Below are 22,009 nucleotides of genomic sequence, written 5' to 3' on the forward strand. Positions count from 1 at the left end.
TATTGCTACATAACAAAGGATTAAATAACATAAATGGGCAACTATTTAAAGCCCCTTTCTTTAAGGTAGCCACTGTATTTAACATGAGACATTCCCCAACTCTGTCAAAATGTGACTTTCTTTTGCAGCATTTATCTCAGTTACTTCAAGGTTGCTTCTGAATTGGTTTACAGTTATTAAACTTGTGATGGGTGCATAGAAAATAAATTTTCAGCATACATAGCACCTAGTGATGCACTCTTCAGAATATTCCAGCACTATTCTATGACATCTACTAAAGTTAACAAATCAGAGATTAGTTCTACAGTATTTCCAAGTCATTTTATAGCAAAGTGTTTTGCACTAGAATTATCTTGGAAGGGAATGTTCAGTTCTATATCAGTTGCATATTGAGCATTGGGTCTATGCTTTTACACACTTCTCTCCATATTATAGACTGTGATCCAGAGAGCCTTTTCAAGGCAGGTGCTAGAGCTTATGTATGTATTTCCAAGTTCTCTTACACACCAGAAGCTGTTGCTCACTCTGTTTCAGGGCTGCTCAGAAGCTCCCCAAGGTCAGAGTGTGAGAGAGAATTTTGCTAGAAAGAAGGAATGCAAATCAGCACATATTCCTCTGTATTAGGACCATTGTTTTATATGTCTTTTGTATTTTCATAATCCTGACAAATAGGTTTGTTTCAAATTCAGATCTTTATAGCCTTATTTGGGGTTGAGCAAGGATTTTTCCTCAGTTCTGCTTGCTAGACATTGGATTTTGTTTTTGTGTTCTATCACTTTCATTGTCGTAATAGTACTTTTCTAATAAGCTAGAGCTGTTTTGTTTGTTTATCCTTATAATTCTGTTTGAATATTACATGGATAAAAAAAGTTAAATAAAAAAAGTTTGAATATTACATGGATATTGCTGTGACAGGTGTTGGTCATGTACCTATGTTTAGGTGTTAAGGAAATGTCTCCTTAACACCTAAAGTGACATCCCTCTGAAGCATAGGCATTACCTCATCTCTTTCAAGAAAAATGCCATTCTGGTTCCACAAAGGTTTGTTTTTACTTTTTCATGTGAAATTCTTCTGTATGAATACTTGAAGCAGAACAGATATTGAGGTTTGGTTGGTGCATTTGTCACAGAACAATTAAAGAGCAACACATTTTTGTCTTATTTTGTAGGGAGATATTTGGTATTGCTTGACTTTTTTTGCAAAAGTTTTAAATATTGTTAATCATGACATTTTCAATAATAACGTTTTCGACTTTGCACTGCAGACCTTTAACTTCATAACATGTTGCAGTGCTTTCTCCTGTCCTATGAACAGCAGTAGTGAAAGTTTATGTTTCAAACAACCAAATACTTACATGCAGCATAGTACATGTATTTTTAGTCTATCAGCGCCGCAGAATGTCAAACTAAACACTTGCAATGTTGTTTTTCTGTTTCAAAGTGGCTCTAGAGGGCTGAAGGGGAGACCCAGATGTCAAAGTATATCATGCTTGTCTCTCCATGGGCTTGGCAGATCTTTTACAAGCTGGCCCTAGAGAGAGAAAGGGAGACTTGAGTTGCTTTTTTCAAATGACCCAGTGTCTTATGGCTGAAAATAAACAATGACCTACCAGTTTGCGCCTCTTGTAAAATGGGAAAAAACTATTATAAAGTTGCTTTCATTTTTTTGTGGGGAAGGATTGTTCACCCCTTTTCAAGTTTCAAATATAAAGTCTATGTGACATATATAGCTAGAGAGAATTTATTGTGGTCTTGACTTACAGTTGGATGTCCAGGCTTACTGTTGGTAGTATATATAGTATTTAGTGGTCCTTTGTATTGATGATATTTCAGCTGATGTTTACTTTTGCGTGTTAGAGAATTAAAGGTGAATTATGAGTATGAATACAGGGCATCTAACAATAAAAACAATCTATAATAACAGGGAAATGCAGCACATTTAAAGGCAGAACAGCAGATAAAATTTCCACTATGGAAATGTTAATTTTAATGCCTAATAAAGGTTTTTGAATTGAATTGAAATGTTAAATTTTTTTTTTAAAAGGCCTGAACAAATAAACTTGATCTTTGCCTGGCAACAAAGAGAGATAAGGGTGGTGTTAGGCAAACCTCACTAGGGAGAACATTCCACAAAATGGGCCACTTACAGTGATGTCATGTACCTGCTTCATTTGATTAATAATATTATGAAAAATGATATTTTCCCCTTCCCTTTTTACTATTTCATTTAAAGTTGATGAGATTTGCAGTACTGGATTTTGTACTACAGGAAAAACAGTGCCATTTGAAATACAAATTTATAAGCCAATTGTGTAAGGTACTGAAATGATCTACTGAGCCTGTGCAACAGGCACAGCCAAGTTCTGAGTCTGCTCAGGATACCTAGGAAAACTACTATGCTTTCATGGTGTAGGGCAATTGATCCATGTCCATGTGGACCAGCCCTTTATAGGTTACAGGAGCTGCATGATGTGTCTGGGATGTGGAAGGGGTTTTCTGAAGCAGCCACATCAACCATGTCTGGTTGCAGACCCAAGTCTGGCTATTCTGAAATTAGGAGAGAAAAATGTCTCTGCTGTTCTGCCCATATTAGCCTTACTAACATTTGGGAGAACAAGTGTGTTTTGTTTCTTGAATTAGAATTTCAAGAAACTGTTAGATGGTCTAAGAAATTGTCCTAAACAGCAGAGGCATATTTTTGAAAAATATATACATACGTGAACCTCAGTGCAAAATTTCAGCAAGCTTTTCTTCATAATACAGAAAGTTCTCTTGAATGTCCTCCCAGGGCACAAAGGCCGTTGCTTCTTCACCTTCCTCCTGCTCTACAAAATTCTTCCAGACATACTCAAAGTCTTGAGGCTTCATGATTCTCAGTTTACAGCCAGCTGTCTTCATTTTCTTCAGAGCAGCTTGGATGTCAGGCTCCTCCCACATGAAGAGCCGACCTACTAGGATGGAGAGATGCAGGTTCTTGTTCTTCTGCAATGCCTTCGTTATTCGATCAGCACAGGCCACACAGGGACTAGAAGAGACATACCAGGTGACATTATAGCGCAGGCCAGACTCGCATTTGGGGAGGATGGTATTGAAGAAGGCATCTTCTGCATGGGCTGCTGCATGTTCATCCTCCAGGTAGCCCCGAAATGTCTTCGACTCCTTGCCTTGAACCTCTATGATGTAGCACAGAAAGGTCTTGTTTCTGCCAGAGCTGTATTCTACATTCTTGAACTGGAATTTGAAAAAGAAGGCTGGAAACCGTTCCCTGTACAGAGTGAAAATTAGGAGATTTCAGTGTTATTACATAGCTTAGAATACTTGGAGCCTAATCCTATGCTTGTCTACTCAGAAGTCAGTCCCATTACAGGTCAATGGGGCTTACTTGCGAATGTGATGGTTTATCTTTGCGTATACACATTTATTGAATCCTTCTGTTTATCAAATATTTTGAAGGCGAATCTCTGCAATTCTTTGGATCATTCCTGGAATTACATTGCTAGCCTAATAACAAGTTTTCACCTTTGTTGTACTGCATGTGTACTATGTATGTTCGTTGAGTAATAAGTCCCACTGTATTCAATGAATACTCCCAAGTAAGGAGGTCTGGTCTAGAGGGTAGAGCCTCCATTAGGCGGAAGATAACATTGGAAGGTCGCCAGTTCAAGGCCACCGGCAGCTCCCTGAACAGTGAGACCTTGAAGCAGCTGACAAGCCAAGCTGAGTTATTCCATCTTCTCTTTGGTGTGAGCGAAGAAGCGTCTTGGCTGCCCTCCATTTGAGAGATGAAGGAGCTGCTTGTCAGCCTGTGTGGGAGGCAACTGGAGGCCAGAAGTGAGACCAGACCAGGAAGATCCATCTGAAATGTTGTGTGGTTCTTGAAAGAGAGAACCTTCTATGATTGTAAAAATCCCCTCAAGGGATTTAGAAATGCCTGCCTATGTAAACCACCTTGAATAAAGAGTAATCCGATGACCAGAAAGGTGATATATAAATACCTAGTTGTTGTTGTTGTTGTTGTTGTTAAGTAATTGTGCGTAGCCTTCAGAAGCAATACTTGTTGATGTGGAACTAGACTGAGCCCCAAGAAGCTTGTTTTCTCTTTGAATGTAAAAGTATTCGAAATCAGGACCTTACAAATTGAGAGATGATACAATCACATATTTGTTTCTTCTGTGTATTCATATCAGCTTGCAAAGTATTAGGAATTTTTAAAAGTATGCTTTTCCTTTGCTTTACTAGCTCATTTCTTGTAGCCAAGGTTTCTCATCTTCGTCATGAGATCCTTAATTGTATTTCCCTCCCCCTAGTGAGATTTCCAGCTCTAAGAATTTTCTGTGACCTTCTGCAGAATGACTACGGACTTGGCCTGACTCATAGATGAGTCAAGATTTGGAATCTGCTTGCCTTGCAAAAGCTATTCATTCTGCAAGCTGAATTTATTAAAATTACATTCTCTACTAGGAATGTAGAAGAGGAATGAATTACATGTGTGTGTCTTATTGCAGTTATCTCTGATTTTGCTTGACAGTTCTTACGGTACCTTCTCTAGTCTCTTGAAGTTCTTCAGGACAAGTGCTGTCAACTACATCTGTATGTGGTAGAACTCCAGTATACCACCACATGACAATCACACTTCTATTAACAAATAGAAAGTTTCTGATTCTTCAACAAAAAATATTTTATATATATTAAAATGTCCTTGGGGATCTGTGTAATTTCATTCCTAGGTGCAATAACAAACAGTGGGAAAAGGAATATAGGGAGATGGATAGAATGTGAGTCTGGGTTGGCATCAGGAGGATGACCAGGTCAGGAACTGCTTGTAGGTTGACACCCATCACAGGTGCCACCCTGCCAACTTGATCCTTGAACAGGCGGTAGTAATGACAGAAGTGGTAGCCAAAGCATTGTGGGCAAGTAGAGCTATGGGGTGGCTTTACCCCAAGCAACTGGCACCAGCATTGTGTAAAGCTACTGAAATCACTACCCTATGGAGGCTCATATATCCTCCTCATTGCAATATGACCAGTAGTGTCACTAGAATGTGCGTCACCCGGTATGGGAGGCCTGCGTGTCACCCCATGCAGTGGGTGGAGCAATGCCCCAGGTGGTGGACATGGTGATGTATCATTGCCCCACCCCCACTGGTTTTTTTGGCTGTACCTTTTGTTAGAACACAGATATTTCAATGTGGTTTGTTTCATTGCATTCTGCATGAAGTTACGCATTGATATATATATATTATATCAATCAATTATATATCAATATAGATATATATAGATATCTCAATAACATAATGGGATTATTTCTCCAAACTCTCAAACGTTTAGCACTGGGACCCACTTTTTAGAATGACAATGTGTCCAGGACCTATTGGAAGTGATGTCATGGCCAGAAGTGACATCATCAAGCAAATTAAAATAAAATAAATAAGGGGGAACCAGTCCTGTTCCACCAAGTGAATCTACTCTGAAGTAAGTCCTATTGTGGTCAATGGGGCTTACTCTTAGGAAAGTGTGGGTAGAATTGCAGCCTGTGAGCCCAATCCTATGGATGTCTACTCTAAAGTAAGTCCCATAGTGGTCAATGGAGCATAGTCTGCCTGCAATAACCCCCCCCTAAAAAAAAGAATCTGAGATTTCCAGCCCTCCCAGTGCCCAGTTTAAAGTTCTTCTATTTCAAGCATATCAAGATAAAGACTCACCTGGCTTTGCAAGTGCAAAATAGAAAACTTTCCTCTTACCAGTTGAAGCCTCTTTTCTTTGTCCTTTTTGGGGGGGAGCCTGCCTTCTGGAGCATTTGTTGCACTCCAGTTCCATCTGATTGGGACCATTCTGGTGTCCTCACATTCCCTTTTGCCTGGCCTGACCACCAGCCAAGGCACGTCTGCCTACTCGCCAGTAATTGTGACCGTGAGGCTGTTTGCTTTCCATAGGGCTCAACAGACTACAGCTGGGGGGGAGGGACTTGCTCCCTTTTGTGTTTTTGGGGACTACGTTCATTGGATCAGGACCATTCTGACGTCCTTGGAGTCCTCTAAGCCTTCCCTTTCCAACTGACTATGGCAAGTATGCCTACTCACAAGTAAATGTGGCCACGTGGCTTCGTTTTGGGCTCAATAGTAGCTGGGAGGGAGGCAGAGACCTCCCTTTTGTGTTTTTGGGAGCTGCATTCATTGGATCTGGATCGGGACCATTCTGGTGTCATTGGATTCCTCTCAGCCTGCCCTTTCTGACAGACTATGGCAAGTACACTTGCGAGCGAACACGCAATACGGCTCACTTTCACTTTCCATGGGATCCATGCATTTTTCTTTCCAGTTTTTTAGCCACAACATTTGAAGGAAAGGAGCTATTTCAATTCTGTTTTTTGCATTGCATTTTGCTGGACATTCCGCATCCTATGGTATATGGCATGATGGGCTAGCTCCTAATACCGCAAATTTTAGCATGTCCTCCCCCCAGGGCACATCACCCCCCGCATCCCCCTAGCGACGCCAGTGTATATGACTCATATGATCATGTGAAAACCTGGTTCTTATAAGATCTTTGACAGTAAAATTGATAGCAAATTATTGAATGACTTTAGCGTGCGTATACTAGGGCACTTAAAGAAAACTAAGAAACACCCAAGGATTTTCAGTAACTGGCTTGACTAATGAACAACTTTGTTCATTGTGGATACCAGTGCAGCCAGTGTGTGGTGGTGTTGGTCACATTACCCTCTATTTTCTTTGCCATGCCTAACTGCAAAGTCGTGCAGTCCACAAATTCCAGTGTGTATTTGGATTCTAAGCTTATGTGTTGGGTAGACGTTAAACAGATCTTGCTCCTAGGCTTTAATGTACTTGTCCTTAGCAATCACAAATTGCACCAGATGGCTTATGCACCCTGTGGCTCTGAAATGCTTAGTTATTCATTACAGAAAGGGCAAGGGGAAAAAAAAACACACGTACTATAAATCAGCTCATATGTACACGTCTCTGACATATGTGCGTGCCTTCCAAGCTACCTTCTATGCCTTTCACATCTGCTCCTAACAATAGCTCTTCATTTCTGAGCCAACAGTGCTTCAAAATTCTCCAAAAGCTTTACAGGCAAATAGCTCCCTATGCTTCTGAGACGGGCCAGCTGATAAAACTTACACTCCCAATTTGTTCTGTGATATAAATCTTCTAGTTTCTTTATGTAGAATTCCTGTTCACAAAAGAGGATCAAAAATATATGTTGAGAAATTCACAAATTTGTTACACAATAGAAATACACAAATCTGGCACTGCACACAGCAGCAGGTTGAGGAAGGCCTGTTGAGTCTGGTAGGTCATGAGGGGGAGGGTGGAACAGGAGAGGGTGGGCATGATGGAGTGGGGGGTGGCACTGAATTGTACCAGATGCTATCCCCTCCAATAGTAGCCAACATGCCCCATTTGTCTCCTTGGACTTGTGCCAGCTAAAGAGCTGGTACAGGTCCTAGGCGACCATGGCTCAGTGAAGTAGGACTGTACCTTACTTTCCTCTCTGTTGTGTCATGGCATCTCCCCCACACAATATACAGTTCAAGCCTCTTTGGAGCAGCTGCGTTGGTGGGGGGAGGAAAGAATATGATTGGGCCCAAAATAATGTTAAGGGTAAGGGAAACAGTGGTGGGTGAGGGGAGCCCTTACTCCTATCCCCAGTTCTGAGATAGGAAATAAATCCATCTGAAGGGGAAATGGTCTAGAGTAGGGGTGCCCAAACCCCGGCCCTGGGGCCACTTGCGACTCTCGAGGGCTCCCAATCCAGCCCTCAGGAAGGCCCTAGTCTCCAGTGAGACTGTGGCCCTCCGGAGACACGCCGGAGCCCTTGCTAGCCTGATGCAACTGCTCTCAGCATGACAGCCAACTGTTCGACCTCTCATGTGAGCTGTGGGACGAGGGCTCCCTCCACTGCTTGCTGTTTCACATTTGTGATGCAGCAGTGGCAGCAAAGGAAAGGCTGACCTTGTTTTGTGCAGGGCCTTTTATAGGTCTTGAGCTATTGCAAGACCTTCATTCATTCATATAAGTTCCATCTCTAATATATTCATTTATGTACATTTATACAAATTTGAAATGTAAATAAATTCTTTTTTTTCTGGCCCCCGACACAGTGTCAGAGAGATGATGTGGCCCTCCTGCCAAAAAGTTTGGACACCCCCTGGTCTAGAGGGAACTGTTTGGAGGAGGGGAAGCTGCAAAAAGGGGGAGGGCAAGTACTCCCACTGCTATTCACAGTTTACCCCTGCAAATGCCCCTCCCGTTATTTAACAAATACTGTATTGCGTTTTCTGGTCTGAGTAGTAATATTTCTTCAGAAGTGAGAGCTTGGATATGGTGGCACTAAATGGAAGGCCTTTGAAGTAAAGAGAGGTAAGTGTTAAATAATCCTGTGTGTTTCCTAAGATTCAGCATCTGTCGTAGCAGCTTCTGATCCCTGATAGGGATCCCTGATAGGAATTGGCATGTGCTATCAGTCGCTAGTTAAAACTTGGCTACTTGTCTGAACTTCCGATAGTAATAACTAAATGTCATTATTTAGGGCAGCCATGTTTTTATACACGGCTGGAGTCTACCAATCCTAAACCTGAATGAATAGGAAATTCAGTATACTAATGTGGCTCTACGGACAGCTCCGCAAATCATATGATCAGAAAATTAATGGTAGGAATTTAGCTACAAATTAAAAAAATAACCAGTCATTCCCAAATATTCAAAATGCTTCAGGTACCTTCTCAGGACAACAATTATGTAAAGTGAGTCCAGTACTATTATCATTGCCATACGATAGAGCCAAGCCAGACAGCCCAACAGATCCTTGCCTCAGGCATTGCAGAGCATTCTTGCCTCTGTCCAGTTCACAGCTCTTGCTCTTAACTGCTATGTTACCCCAGCACATTAGGTGCTTCCAAATGATAACTTCCAGTTAGTGCCATAGACCTTGCCATTTGTTTTATAGCTGAAACATTCTAAGATTTCTGAAGCTGAGGTTCTGTCCTTGACTGCCATCTTGGTAGAACCAGGTACTTTTTCTGTTTTATTTTCTTTCTGGGGTAGTGCTGTATGTTTAAGTACCACTCATCATACCTTAAAGCCATAACAAAAATGACATCATGCTCTTAATCCCTTGCTGTGCTGGAGGCACAGAAACAAATCTTGGCAATGCTTAGACCAGTGCATAGGGCAAAAGATGCAGCAGTGTTTGTGTAGCTTTATCACCATGGCTGCTCTCCACTCCAGCATCTTCATTCTAATTAAGCACCTGTGTTTATAACAAGAGGTTGAATGTGGGGCTTCCAACTTGATGCCTTCTATTACAGTCATAATATCGTTTCAATTCATGGTCAAGAATGTGTGGATTACACTGGCATCTTTGGTCTGATGCAAAACAAAAGTTGAGAGCTTTAATTGTGTTGCTGGTAATCATAAGAACATAAGAACAGCCCCACTGGATCAGGCCATAGGCCCATCCAGTCTAGCTTCCTGCATCCCACAGTGGCCCACCAAATGCCCCAGGGAGCACACCAGACAACAAGAGACCTCATCCTGGCACCCTCCCTTGCATCTGGCATTCTGACATAGCCCATTTCAAAAATCAGGAGGTTGCGCATACACATCATGGCTTGTACCCCATAATGGATTTTTCCTCCAGAAACTTGTCCAATCCCCTTTTAAAGGCGTCCTGGCCAGTCGCCATCACCACATCTTGTGGCAAGTAGTTCCACAGACCAACCACACGCTGAGTAAAGAAATATTTTCTTTTGTCTCTTCTAACTCTCCCAACACTCAATTTGAGTGGATGTCCCCTGGTTCTGGTGTTATGTGAAAGTGTAAAGAGCATCTCCCTAACCACTCTGTCCATCCCCTGCATAATTTTGTATGTCTCAATCATGTCCCCCCTCAGGCGCCTGTTTTCTAGGCTGAAGAGACCCAAACGCCATAGCCTTTCCTCATAAGGAAGGTGCCCCAGCCCCGTAATCATCTTAATCGCTCTCTTTTGCACCTTTTCCGTTTCCACTGTCTTTTTTGAGATGCGGCGACCAGAACTGGATACAATACTCCAGGTGTGGCCTTACCATCAATTTGTACAACGGCATTATAATATTAGCTGTTTTGTTCTCAATACCTTTCCTAATGATCCCAAGCATAGAATTGGCCTTCTTTACTGCTGCCGCACATTGAGTTGACACTTTCATCGACCTGTCCACCACCACCCCAAGATCTCTCTCCTGAACTGTCACAGACAGCTCAGAACCCATCAGCCTATATCTAAAGTTTTGATTTTTTGCCCCAATGTGCATGACTTTACACTTACTGACATTGAAGCGCATCTCCCATTTTGTTGCCCATTCTGCCAGTCTGGAGAGATCCTTCTGGAGCTCCTCACAATCACTTCTGGTCTTCACCACTCGGAAAAGTTTGGTGTCGTCCGCAAACTTTGCAACCTCACTGCTCAACCCTGTCTCCAGGTCATTTATGAAGAGGTTGAAAAGCACGGGTCCCAGGACAGATCCTTGGGGTACACCGCTTTTCACTTCTCTCTATTGTGAAAATTGCCCATTGACATCCACTCTCTGTTTCCTGGCCTTCAACCAGTTCTCAATCCATGAGAGGACCTGTCCTCTAATTCCCTGACTGTGGAGTTTTTTCAGTAGCCTTTGGTGAGGGACCGTGTCGAACACCTTCTGAAAGTCCAGATATATAATGTCCAAAAGTTCTCCTGCATCCACATGCCTGTTGACCTTTTCAAAGAATTCTATAAGTTTCGTGAGGCAAGACTTACCCTTACAGAAGCCATGCTGATTCTCCCTCAGCAAGGCCTGTTCATCTATGTGTTTTGAGATTCTGTCTTTGATGAGGCATTCCACCCTCTTACCCGGTATAGATGTTAGGCTGACCGGCCTATAGTTTCCCGGGTCCCCCCTCTTTCCCTTTTTAAAGATAGGCGTGACATTTGCTATCCTCCAATCTTCTGGCACTGGCCGTTTTGAGGGACAAGTTGCATACCTTAGTCAAGAGATCTGCAACTTCATTCTTCAATTCCTTAATAACTCTTGGGTGGATGCCATCAGGGCCCAGCGACTTATTGATCTTTAATTTATCAATGAATTTATCTAATCCTTCTTCAGCCTTCCATCTATGATTCCCATCCAGGTTCTGCTCACTATATAAGACTTGCTGGAACCAGCATACAACTAAGGTTTAATACTGCCTTAGAATGTAGCCTGATGAACAGTGACCCTTAAATATCCTTTTTATGAAAGGATAATAAAGTGGGAAACACAGCAGCATATATGTGCAGTAAAAATGCATAAAAAATGATTTTTTCACTGAAAGCTGAATGTGCTGCTTACTATTCACTACTCCATCCATTTAAAACAACTTTATCGTTGTTTATTTATTTATTCAACTTCCACCCACCTTCCTCTCCAAAAAAGGGGTGCTCAAGATGGTTAACAGAACAATAAATACAAAATATAAATATACAGTTATTTATATATAGTTTACACAAAATCGTTCAAAATCAGCTATGCTGTCAAATCAACTAAGAACGAAGACCTTTTGCACCTTTCCCCCTCTTCTGTACAACAAGGCTGTGAGCTGCAATGCATTACCTGAGGATAGGACTAGAAGCAGTTCACCTGGAACGAAATCTCTCCTCCTATCAACAGTGTAGCTGGAAGGTGTGCCGCCCTGGGGCACAACTTCCAGGGCCTCCCCCTAATCCCGTGCCCCCTCAGAATGCATCCGGAGCTGTCCTCTGAGGCCTGGGGAGGCTCCACATGGTCTCTCTGGGCCTCAGAAGACCTTCTAAGGCCTCTGGAAGGCCTCAAAATGCCAGGTTTTTCAGCAAAAGGCCTATAAAGCAAGAACATTTCTGGTCCAGTAAGTATTTAAATAATGTTAATGGGCACATGGGAGGTGCATAAGTGCTGTGGGGACAGGGTTCCCTGTATCTGTGGTTTCCATATTGGTACAGAACGCGGCTGTTCGTGTGGTTGCTGGGGCACGTTGGTTTGACTCTGTTGTGCCGTTGCTCCAGCGGCTACACTGGCTGCCGGCTCTGTTCTGGGCCCAATTCAAGGTGCTAGTTTTTGACTTTTAAAGCCCTTTACGGCTCAGGTCCGGGGTATTTGAGGGACCGCCTCCTTCCCTACAATCCTGCCCGTGCTCTTAGATCATCTGGGGGGGCCCTTTGGACTTTGCCGCCACTAAGAAATGTGAGAGGGGCGGCGGTCAGGAAGAGGGCCTTCTCGGTGGTGGCCCCCGAACTGTGGAATACCCTCCCCTTAGAACTGAGAACTGCTCCCTCGTTGCTAACGTTTCGGCGTGGACTGAAGACCTTTTTATTTCAAAAAGCTTTTAATTGTTGACAGGCTGGCTGGCGTTCTTGCTTCTTTTTATATGAAAATCCACGGGGTTTGTTTGTTTTTAGATTTTTTAATTATTGTAAATTGTTTTTAATGATTGTTTTTAATATTGTATTTTTAAAGTGTTTGTAAGCCGCCTTGTGTGCCTGTTGGGCAAAAAGGCGGGGTATAAATAAATAAATAAATAATCCCCACGGTTATGAGGGCACAGCTGTATTAATGATTTCACTTATAAACATACAAGACAAAGTGATTACAGCCATTTGGTGTTATGAAGCAACTTAAAACAACTTTTGAAGGAGGAACATCTAGTGCATGTATGGTGCATGAACTGTAGTATTGCATTAACATACAGCTGTTTGAGGCCAAATTAGGACAAAATATGAGTAACATCATCATCCTAAGTGCACCTCCTTAGCAGAAATAAACTTCACCTGTTTAATGGCACTGTGCTTCCACTAATGGCCCAAACGTACAGGCAACTTATTTTCTGCAGAGATGCAACGGGGCCAATGCAGCAACTCTTTATCCCCCAGGGGAGTTTTCCTGTATCTCACAGGGGATAGGTGGCTCAAGTCTAAGTTGATCTGTGCAGGTCCAGGAAGGGACTCAGGATTTGGTGGGCACTGCTGCCACCAAACCCAACCCCTTCCCAGGCATGATCTGCCCATTCCCCAACCTGTCTGCTCCCCATTCTGCCCTTTCCCTGTTGCTGCCTCATTCTGCCCCTTTTTGTCCTACCCGGCCCTACTACATCCACTGCTGCCTTATCTGCTCTGGTTGAAGGTGCTTCCACCACCTTCCTGCTGGCGCTCAGGCAGCACACTATTCTGCACACTGCCAGAGTGCATTTTACGGCTACTTTTCAGCAGCTGGTGCTGGCAGAATGCATGTTCTGATTTTTTTTTTTTTTTGGCGGCAACAAAATAAAATAAGTGGTGTTATTTTCTACACTTCTCTTTTTTGGTAAAAACAAAAACCCAAAATCTTCAAACAAAACAAAAAAAATTCTGAGAAATCTGTGAAGAAAAATGGGGTGGACTGGGGGGGTGCTTGGATAATGACTGTGGCTGTGACACTATACCACCTATGGCACCTACCTGGTATATTTTTAAAATTATTATAATTATAAAGTACCCTTGGAATAAGAACACATAACACTGCTTTCCTCACTCTTCCTCCTTTGGGGGAAGAAACAAAATCTGTGAAAACATAAAAACATTTAAGAACTAGTGTTCCCTGTTGAGATGTCATCTGATTAGTTCTGGCTAAATAACCACTATGAAGAGCCAGTCAATTCCCTATCAAGTGCAGACCATGATGCACTTCTCAGCCGCGGTGTTGGATATCTATGTGACTGTGACAGCAGCTTGCTACTGCCAAGGAGAAGGGACCGGGATTTGCACTTTGTGGAACTTCATTCTTTGGGCTGTAGTTATTGACTGGTAGTTTAGTTTTTATTGCAGAAGAATGCTGTGTAAATGAAAGCATCCATGAGACTCTCAAGAAATGTGCATGGCTGCTCAGAGACAAATCACAACACTGAAGAAATGGTCAGGATTCTTAATTCTAAAGACCATTCAAATTCCAAGCACAGTTTCCACTGACGCACCTGTTGGGGAAGCATTTAAAAAAAGAAAAACTTGGCAAGACAGTGTGACACTTTCCTAATCCAAGGGTGTCCACTGAAGCCTTTGAACTGCCATGAGATAATCAGGCAGAAATGCTGGCAAGTTTGGTGTTTTTAATCCTTCCTGATTAGCTGGATGACTGGTTTTATCATCAGACTGAAGCTTGTAAGTAAATAGAGAATATGAACTGAAATTTCTTTTGAAACTGTGGAGGTTATACAGAGGGAAAATATATTTAAAAAGAAAACTTGTGACAAGAAAATATCCTGCTTATCTTGCTGCAGATACTCAGAAGTTTTAACAGGACCACCAGGGTGATTTAATATGACTTTTTGCTCTAAGTCGGAATTAATCTCACTAATGAAAAGCAATTTAGTCCACTGATAGTCTGTTTATCATAGATCTGGAGTTAAATTTCAGCTCACTGTGGACCCATTGGATGGCCTTTGGCCCAACCTAATTTATCCATGGGTAAGAAAGGTGCTTGTGAGTATGAATGAAACAAAGATTATGAAGAACTTTTGTACATGGTCAGTTGATATATGATATATACGGTTGTTTGTCATCTTACTTCAAAACCTTAGAGGCCTTGGTTATGGTTTAAAAACAGCAACCTTAAATCCAATGAATGTGGGTCCTGCTAATCCTCAAAAATCAGCAAGAGGAAATACTTGGAAATAATGCTCCCATACTATAGTGTCAAGCGGTGGTATCGGTACCTAAATTTGAAAACACAGCAATTTGTGTCTCAAAATCTGGGTATGTTGCATGTATAATATATATAGCTGTATCTATACTAGCAGAAAACATAAGGTGTGAATTCTATGTAACTAATAGCATTAAGTTCCAATCTAAGACATTTGAAGAGTCAAAGTGCTGTAAACGTTAGTACATGCCTTCTAATTTTCTTGGTCTTCAGTTGCTTTTTGCAGTTATCATGTTTGTCAGATTTGTTTGTAGTCATGCTAACTGCAACTTTGGCTGCATCCACACCTGATTTAGCTTCACCCATATCTGATTTATTATAATATCACTAAGCAAAGTGGAACAAAATGTACCTTGAAAAAGAATTATGCAGCAGTGAGTTGTGTTTGTTTTTTTTCACCAAGGAAGGACCTCAACTGCAAGGTCTGACATGTTACTTTGATCGATAGTCCTGACACATTTTGCATGAAAAGAAAAATCTTTCTTTGCAATTCAGTTTTTAGTACATTAGAATTTTGCCACAGAACTGCTCTGTAAAGAAGTTCTAGCAAACATTTATTTGAAAAACATTTTCATTTGAAACATATTGGGAATATCCGGGGGGTGGGGGGGAGGCACTCTGGGACATCTCCTACAGCAGGAGCAGTAATATCAGCAGGAGTGCTCAGCTGCTGTCTTGGAAACTTTTTTCAAAGGATCATAACAGAAAAAGCACCAGGATCACCAGATCCAGATGTAATAGCCATTGCCCCTTTGTTGGGCATCTTCTTCTTCCCCAACTGACCAGTAATCATAGAACTTGACTTTGAGTCAGTTCACTGGACCATGATGTCCGCTAGTTTCCAAGAGCTAGAAATTCAGAAGCTCAGGTGAGCCCAAAATACCCACTCCCACAAGTAAAGGAGGGATAATGCTCACAAAATAAAAAAAGCAGGGTCAAGCCCCCTCCTCCATAGTATTGTCTAGGTCCATCTTTGGAAGTAGCTGCTGCTTCATGGGGGTTCACCTGCTCACTGTGCTACATGTAAGAACCAGAACCCTGGAGCATTAAGATTAATTGGGGTAGGGATTGTTTCTAGTTAGCCACAACAGGGTTTTGTTTTGTTTTCAGCTTGCCTTTTAACCCACATGTCAATCTTTGCCACCCACAATCTGATATATAGCTATGTATCCCAAAATGCAGCTGAAATTCTAAATGTAAGAGCTGGATTAGCAACTGAAGTATTTCCAGTCTGATTCAATTATAGATGAGTTTTGCCTTTTAAAAAATGTGCATATGTGGGAAAAGTTAAATAGATGTAAGACATCCTTACAGGCTTATGGGAACATACACAGCAGGCAGCATTTTGCTGAATGTGTATAACATGATTAAGCCCATAGGTGAAAATGCCTCTCTGGGAGGAAGGATAATCGTATCAGGGCTATAAAAGATAATCCTAAACTAAATGGATTTGCCAGTGATATGCTTTGAACCCACTCTGCGGAAATAAAATGTAAGACTTTCCTCTTGGAGTTTTATTACAAAATTCAGAATAATCTAGTTGTGTCTGTAATCAGCAAAACCTCAATCTGAGCCCCTCCTCTCTTAAAATAAACACCCAAAACTTCAAATATTGTGCTGGTCAAATTCTAAAAAGCTCAGAGTGAAACACTTCTTCTGTCTCATGCATTTGGTACCATCAAATCAGAGGTGAAGATGATCTCTTACCCTGTTACAATTTCAAATGGGGGCAGTTCCTCCAGTTCTTTTGGCTTTTCCACTTCTTCTGCGTTCTCTGCTGCGGTTTCTGCATTTTCTGCCTTTTCAGCCTTTTCGCCATTCTCTGGGGGTGGGGGGGCAGCTTGGGACTCCTTCTGCACTTCAGCCATCCTGTTGTAATGGGTGCCCAAGACCACAGCTGTGGTCCAGAGTCTGCTCAGGCTTGAGAAGCAGAAATGGGACAGGAGGGAGGGGGGGAAAGCTGGGAGTTTCAACCTTTGACAGTTGTCAGGAGCTATATATGGAACGAGAGTGGTGGCAGGGATCAGAAGCAGGCCAGGATGACCCCAGCACTCTCAGATGTCGTCTCTCCCTCACTTTCACTCCAGCCCTAGCTTTTATTTGGTCCCCCATTATTTTAAATATGAAGTGACTAATTTAGTGTTGGGGGGGGGGGCTTAGGTAATGGATGGAAAATCCTGAATGCAGAAGGAACCTATTTATCCTCAATGCTGACAGAAATCTGGCTCCAGGCAGGTCTGGCCAGTGTTCTACATTCCTGGACTGAACAGCATGCTCTCTTCTTGCCCTTGAGGGACCACCCTTCCAGAATGGACAGGAAGAGGCAGGTACAATTCCACTATTTGCTTATTTTAAAATCTTGCAGGGTATTGAGTAGAGTTGTGCCCAAAGTTAATAGAGCCTTTTTCTAAGACCATCTTGATATGCCTGTCATGAAAATTGCAGCTGTTTTCACAGCTGTTTCAAAAAACATACTGACAATATTTTGGCGAGATACTCAACTAGTATGAAATAATATGAATCTTTGTTGATCTAAGCATTCTCAGCCTGTTATCAGACAGTAAACATGTTGGGCAGGGTTTAAAAAGTTCACTGAAATATGATGATTGTTAATAAGGAATAACTAATAAAGGGCTTCTGGGCCTTACATGACTGGTTTTTTTTCTTTTTTTTCTTATCTTGCTTCTCAGCAGCCAAACCGGCTGGAAATATTTTGCCCTGTTGGAAATCACAGTCAAGGGACCTGGGCAGTTGACTGCAATGGTAGGACGGGGGATCAAAAGTTGACTGTGCCAATGAAGGTGGGTAGGTTGGTGAACATGATGGTGCTAGACAGATGAGTTATGAACAGAAGCCTGACTGAGATGTAGGACTGAGAATATGTCACGGAATATGCAGCTGGTTTAGAACAGGTGAAAACTGGCTGAATTATTTGGGATCCAGTGGATTGGATCTGGCTCCGGAGGACACTGAAGGCTTGATGTGAGGCTTGCTGTAGTTTGCCTAAAGGAGTTTAGTCAGGCATGCAGTCATTCCAAAGAAAGATACAAACCACAGCTAGGCCATGCATTTTTGCAAGCCTGGGTTTGGGCTGTTTTAACAGGCTCTGAGAACAATTCATTTAGAGAGGATTCATTCATTCTTGATGCTTTAAAAGGATGGCTAGCTACTTCAAGAAGAGTAACATTCCATTAGGGAGACATCACCACTTCCTCATTTTGCCTACAGGACACAGTTGTGTTTTTCCCTCTCTTCAGTCCACTTCTTGTACAGTAGTTTTGTTTTTGTTTTTTTAAAAAGATACCTTGCACTCAAGTTTCAGAATCATTCAATCATGCTTCTAGTGTGTCAACACCCTGCTGCCATGAGGGAGGGGCATGTTGTAACAGAGCTGGTTGCTATGGCCTGATGAGCAGACATTCTGCATCTGACAACCAGCTTCTACTGGGGGTACATGTTCTTATAACGAGGGGACAATGAAAGGACTGTGGCAAGCTATTTCTTGATTTGTTTAATTCCTCTTATGCTGATTGGTGTGGGAGGTTTTTGGCATGGGATTCTTTCCTCAAAGATATACTGTGTTTCTCCCCTCACTGGTAACTATGTTCAAATTCTAGCACCCTAGAGACCAATCGCGGTCACCCTTGACATTTTAGGGAGGAATTATGAGATGGGAATCCTGAGCTGATGAGTGATCGCTCTCCCTTACTCCTTTCTTGTGTCCCTCTGACCCATTTTATTTTTGGAAGCTCTTGACTGCTTTATTAATCAGGGTCCCATCATTCTGGCTGCTTGAGCTTTCACCGGAGGCAGCCAAGCTGTACAAACCAATGCTGAGCTTTAATCTAATCTCTGGAATGCGGTGCTCCTGGGATTGTGATTCTATCTCTTTCCCAGCTGCTGTGAAACTCCTTCTAGGGCAGTGCTCTGCATATATACAGACAATGCATAGGCTATGCCTGGACCAGAGAAGAAACACAAAAGTTGTGCAGCGCATGGAACTTATGGTAGTGCCATATTTTTGCATAAAAGGTTTATTTTTTTGTTTTGATTTTACTTTTGTGGACATAAATAAGTGATGAAATGAAAGAACTGCAAAATACAGGGATGTCTAGCCAGAACTTTGACCATGTCATGAAGGTAAAATGTCCATGCAATGGACTTGCAGCATGTAATATCTTTCCTAGCTCCAGTAGGAGGCTGGTCCACTGACCTGTTCTGCTTGATGTCAAGGCCACAACATGGCTCCTTAAACTAGAGGCAGCTTGGAAGGAGTACATTCTCTTCTTACCGATCAGGGTAGCTACTTCCAGCTTGCTGTGAACTTTGTTGCTGTTCGGGAATCAGTTTTTTGCCTAGATTGAAAAGATACAAACAGTTGCTACGTTTGATGAAGAAACTGTCCTGAATAGGTAAAGGTTTTTCTAATAAACCCTTATGGGGCCAAAAATGTGGGTGCTCAAGACTCTTGTGAATGAAGTAGAATCTGCATGAGAAAGAATACAATTTGGAATGGGTCAGTGGACTGGCCTCCTGTTGGAGTTGGAAAAGATATTTCACAGGCTTCCTCTCCCCCTGGACATTATTAAGGTCCTGCTTAAGCATCATTATATTTGAAATTGCTGAATTCTCTTTCTGTGATGTTTCTGTGACCCTCCAATTTTGCTGTTCTTTTGTTTTGCCATTTGTGAGCGTGTTCATACTTTATTGTATGCACTTGCTAATACATCTTTTCTGTACTGTTGTAGGAAGCTGCTTTATGCTGAATCCGACAGTTGGACCAGCTAGGTCAGAATTGTCAACACAGACCATCAGTGGCTCTCCAGCATTTTGGACAGAATTTTTCCCTGCCCTACCAGGAGCTGCTTGAGACTGAATCTGGAATTTTCTGCATGCAAAGCAGCTCCTGAACTGCTTGACCTTTCCCTGTATTGATTAAAAAGATTTATATCCCACTTTTCTCCCTGATATTCAGGGTGTTCACAAAGACACCTTGCAAAGATTCATAAATACATTAGAACAGTGGAATAATACCCACAATCATCAAATCAAATAGAGCATAGACAAAACACCACAACTGCAACAGCAATAAAACATATACAAAAGCAAAAACAGCAAATCAGAATAAACCCATGTAAACAGTAAAAACTCAAACAAAGCTGAACCCCAGCAGAATTACAATAAGAAAGCTAAGCAAAAGAGGAAAGTCTTCAGGAATTGCTGGAAAGTGATCAGGGAGGGCATAGCTCAACTGAGAAGGAATTCCATAGTAATGATGCTGCCACAGAGAAGACCCTACCCTATATTGCCACCATCTGGCTTCTACCAAAGGTGGCACACATAAGAGGGGATAAGCCAATTTGTATGGGAGAAGGCTGTTCCACAAAGACCCTGGTTCCAATCCATAGGGTTTTAAAGTTCAGAACCAGCACCTTGAATTGTGCTCATAGATGAACCAACAAGTAGTGTAGCTGCAGTAGCAGCGGGAAGACTGAGGCAAACTGCCAAGCCCCTGAGATCACATGGCTTACCATATCCTGCACTAATAGCAGTTTCCTGACAGCTCCACATACAATGTGTTGCAGAAGTCAAGTTCTGATGGTACTGGGGCATGGGCCGCTGTGGGTAGGTCCAATCGACTCAAGTGTACTCACAGCTGGTGCACCAGCCTAAACTAGGCCCCCCTGGTGATCAAGGAACTGTCACCTGGTGATCAAGGAACAATGCAGAATCCAGAAGGACCACCAAGCTGCAAATTAACTCTTGCAAAGATAGTGCAATCCCAATCAGAACAACTTGATGTTCCAGCACCTCAGCCACAGACCTCCACATTAAGAGAAACTCTGCTTGTGTGGATTTAATTTTAGTTTGTTCACCCACATTCAATCCCTAACCAGCTCCAGACAGTGCTACAGTATTTCAGCAGCCTCCCCAGAATTAGATGGTAAAGTGACAGAGATCTGAGTGTCACCTGCGTATTGCTGGCACCCTTGATTGATCTCTCCCAGTGGTTTCATGTAGATGTTAAACAAGATGGGGGACAAGATGGAACCCTGTGTCATCCCACATGCCAAAGGCTAGGCTGCTGAGCTTGTGTCCCCCAATAACACTTTTTGGGATCTGTTAGGAAGGAAGGACCTGAAATCACTACAACTGTGCAGTGGCTCTGAGACTCAACCCTGCCAGCCAACTCAGGAAGACACCATGGTTGATGGTATTGAATGCCATGGAGAGGACAGGCAGGGCCAACAGGAATACACTTCCCTTGTCTAGTCCCTGGTATAGATCATCTACCAGGGTGACCAAGGCCCTGAAGCCAGATTGAAAGGGATGCACACAATCCATTTCATCCAGGTCCCTCTGGAGCTAATGTCATCCCCACATGATCACTTTGCCCAGAAAGTTCAAAACTGGCCTGTAATTATCCAACACAGTGGAATCCAGGAAGGACTCTATTCTGTTTTGATGGTGTGTTTTTAAGGGCTGCCTTTTCATCAGTTTGTATGTTTATGTGCTCTGTTCAGGTAGGCTGCATCTCTACAAGATCTTTTCTGATTGTAAAAGAACTGCAGGGGACAGAAAGAATGTCACAATCACTGGCTTAGGAAATATTTAGTTGGTCAGAAGCAAAAGTGAAATAAGATACTGTTTGTCATCCCACTTAGAGATGGGGTGTGCTCTTTTTATTCTAAAGGACAGCTGGCTACCAAAACAAAGCATATCCCTGGACACTTGTCTGGCAATGGTTTCTCTGCTCTCTCTCTCCCCCCCCCCAGTCATAACGACTGCAAGGCAAACAAACAATAAACACAGCTACTTAGTAGCAACGTGTAGGACGAGTCTTCCTTTCCTCAACCCATCAGCTAGCACCACCGGGAATTTTTCCAGTGACTTCATGGGCAAATGAACAAGATCTCATACCTCTTTATGGGTTTGCTTCAAACTATAGTTCTGTGCCCGGCACAGCAACAGGAGATACGAGCTATGAAAGAGAAATGTTGGTACCCTTTCCCCTTGTCACAGATTTGCTCCTGTGGTCTTAATTAGTGGGTGTCAATCTATTTTGCAGCTGCACAGCAAAGCCACCACCACCTGGCATCCTCATTAAAGTTCTCAGAAGACCGTGTTAATCTAGTCGAATCTAACACCATGAATATACTTGGGCAACCTGGTGGCTAGGTGTTTGTTATTTCAGGGAGGGGGAAAATGAAAACAACCTGTTTGCTATCTGGAAGCCTTTAAGGGCTGTGTTTCAGCTTTTCACTACTGCTAGTCAGTACAACTAAAG

General features: G+C 42.4%; 1 protein-coding gene and 1 long non-coding RNA gene across 2 annotated transcripts; one reads left to right on the forward strand and one right to left on the reverse strand.

Annotated features, from left to right (window-relative positions):
• Positions 1–673: 673 nt before the first annotated feature.
• On the reverse strand, positions 674–16,900 carry APOBEC2 (apolipoprotein B mRNA editing enzyme catalytic subunit 2). Its single transcript, XM_066625203.1, has 3 exons — positions 16,429–16,900; positions 2,718–3,265; positions 674–1,531 (listed from the first exon to the last, which is right to left on the reverse strand). The coding sequence occupies exons 1-2, from the start codon at positions 16,587–16,589 to the stop codon at positions 2,725–2,727; spliced, it is 702 nt and encodes a 233-aa protein (XP_066481300.1). The 5' UTR covers positions 16,590–16,900; the 3' UTR covers positions 674–1,531; positions 2,718–2,724.
• LOC136648895 (uncharacterized) lies at positions 16,721–21,544 on the forward strand. The gene is made up of 3 exons (XR_010794352.1): positions 16,721–17,048; positions 17,412–17,522; positions 19,470–21,544. It is a non-coding gene; the product is annotated as an uncharacterized lncRNA (long non-coding RNA).
• Positions 21,545–22,009: the final 465 nt, after the last annotated feature.

The sequence above is a fragment of the Tiliqua scincoides genome, chromosome 4, assembly GCF_035046505.1.
Source record: "Tiliqua scincoides isolate rTilSci1 chromosome 4, rTilSci1.hap2, whole genome shotgun sequence".
Lineage (NCBI taxonomy): Eukaryota > Metazoa > Chordata > Lepidosauria > Squamata > Scincidae > Tiliqua > Tiliqua scincoides.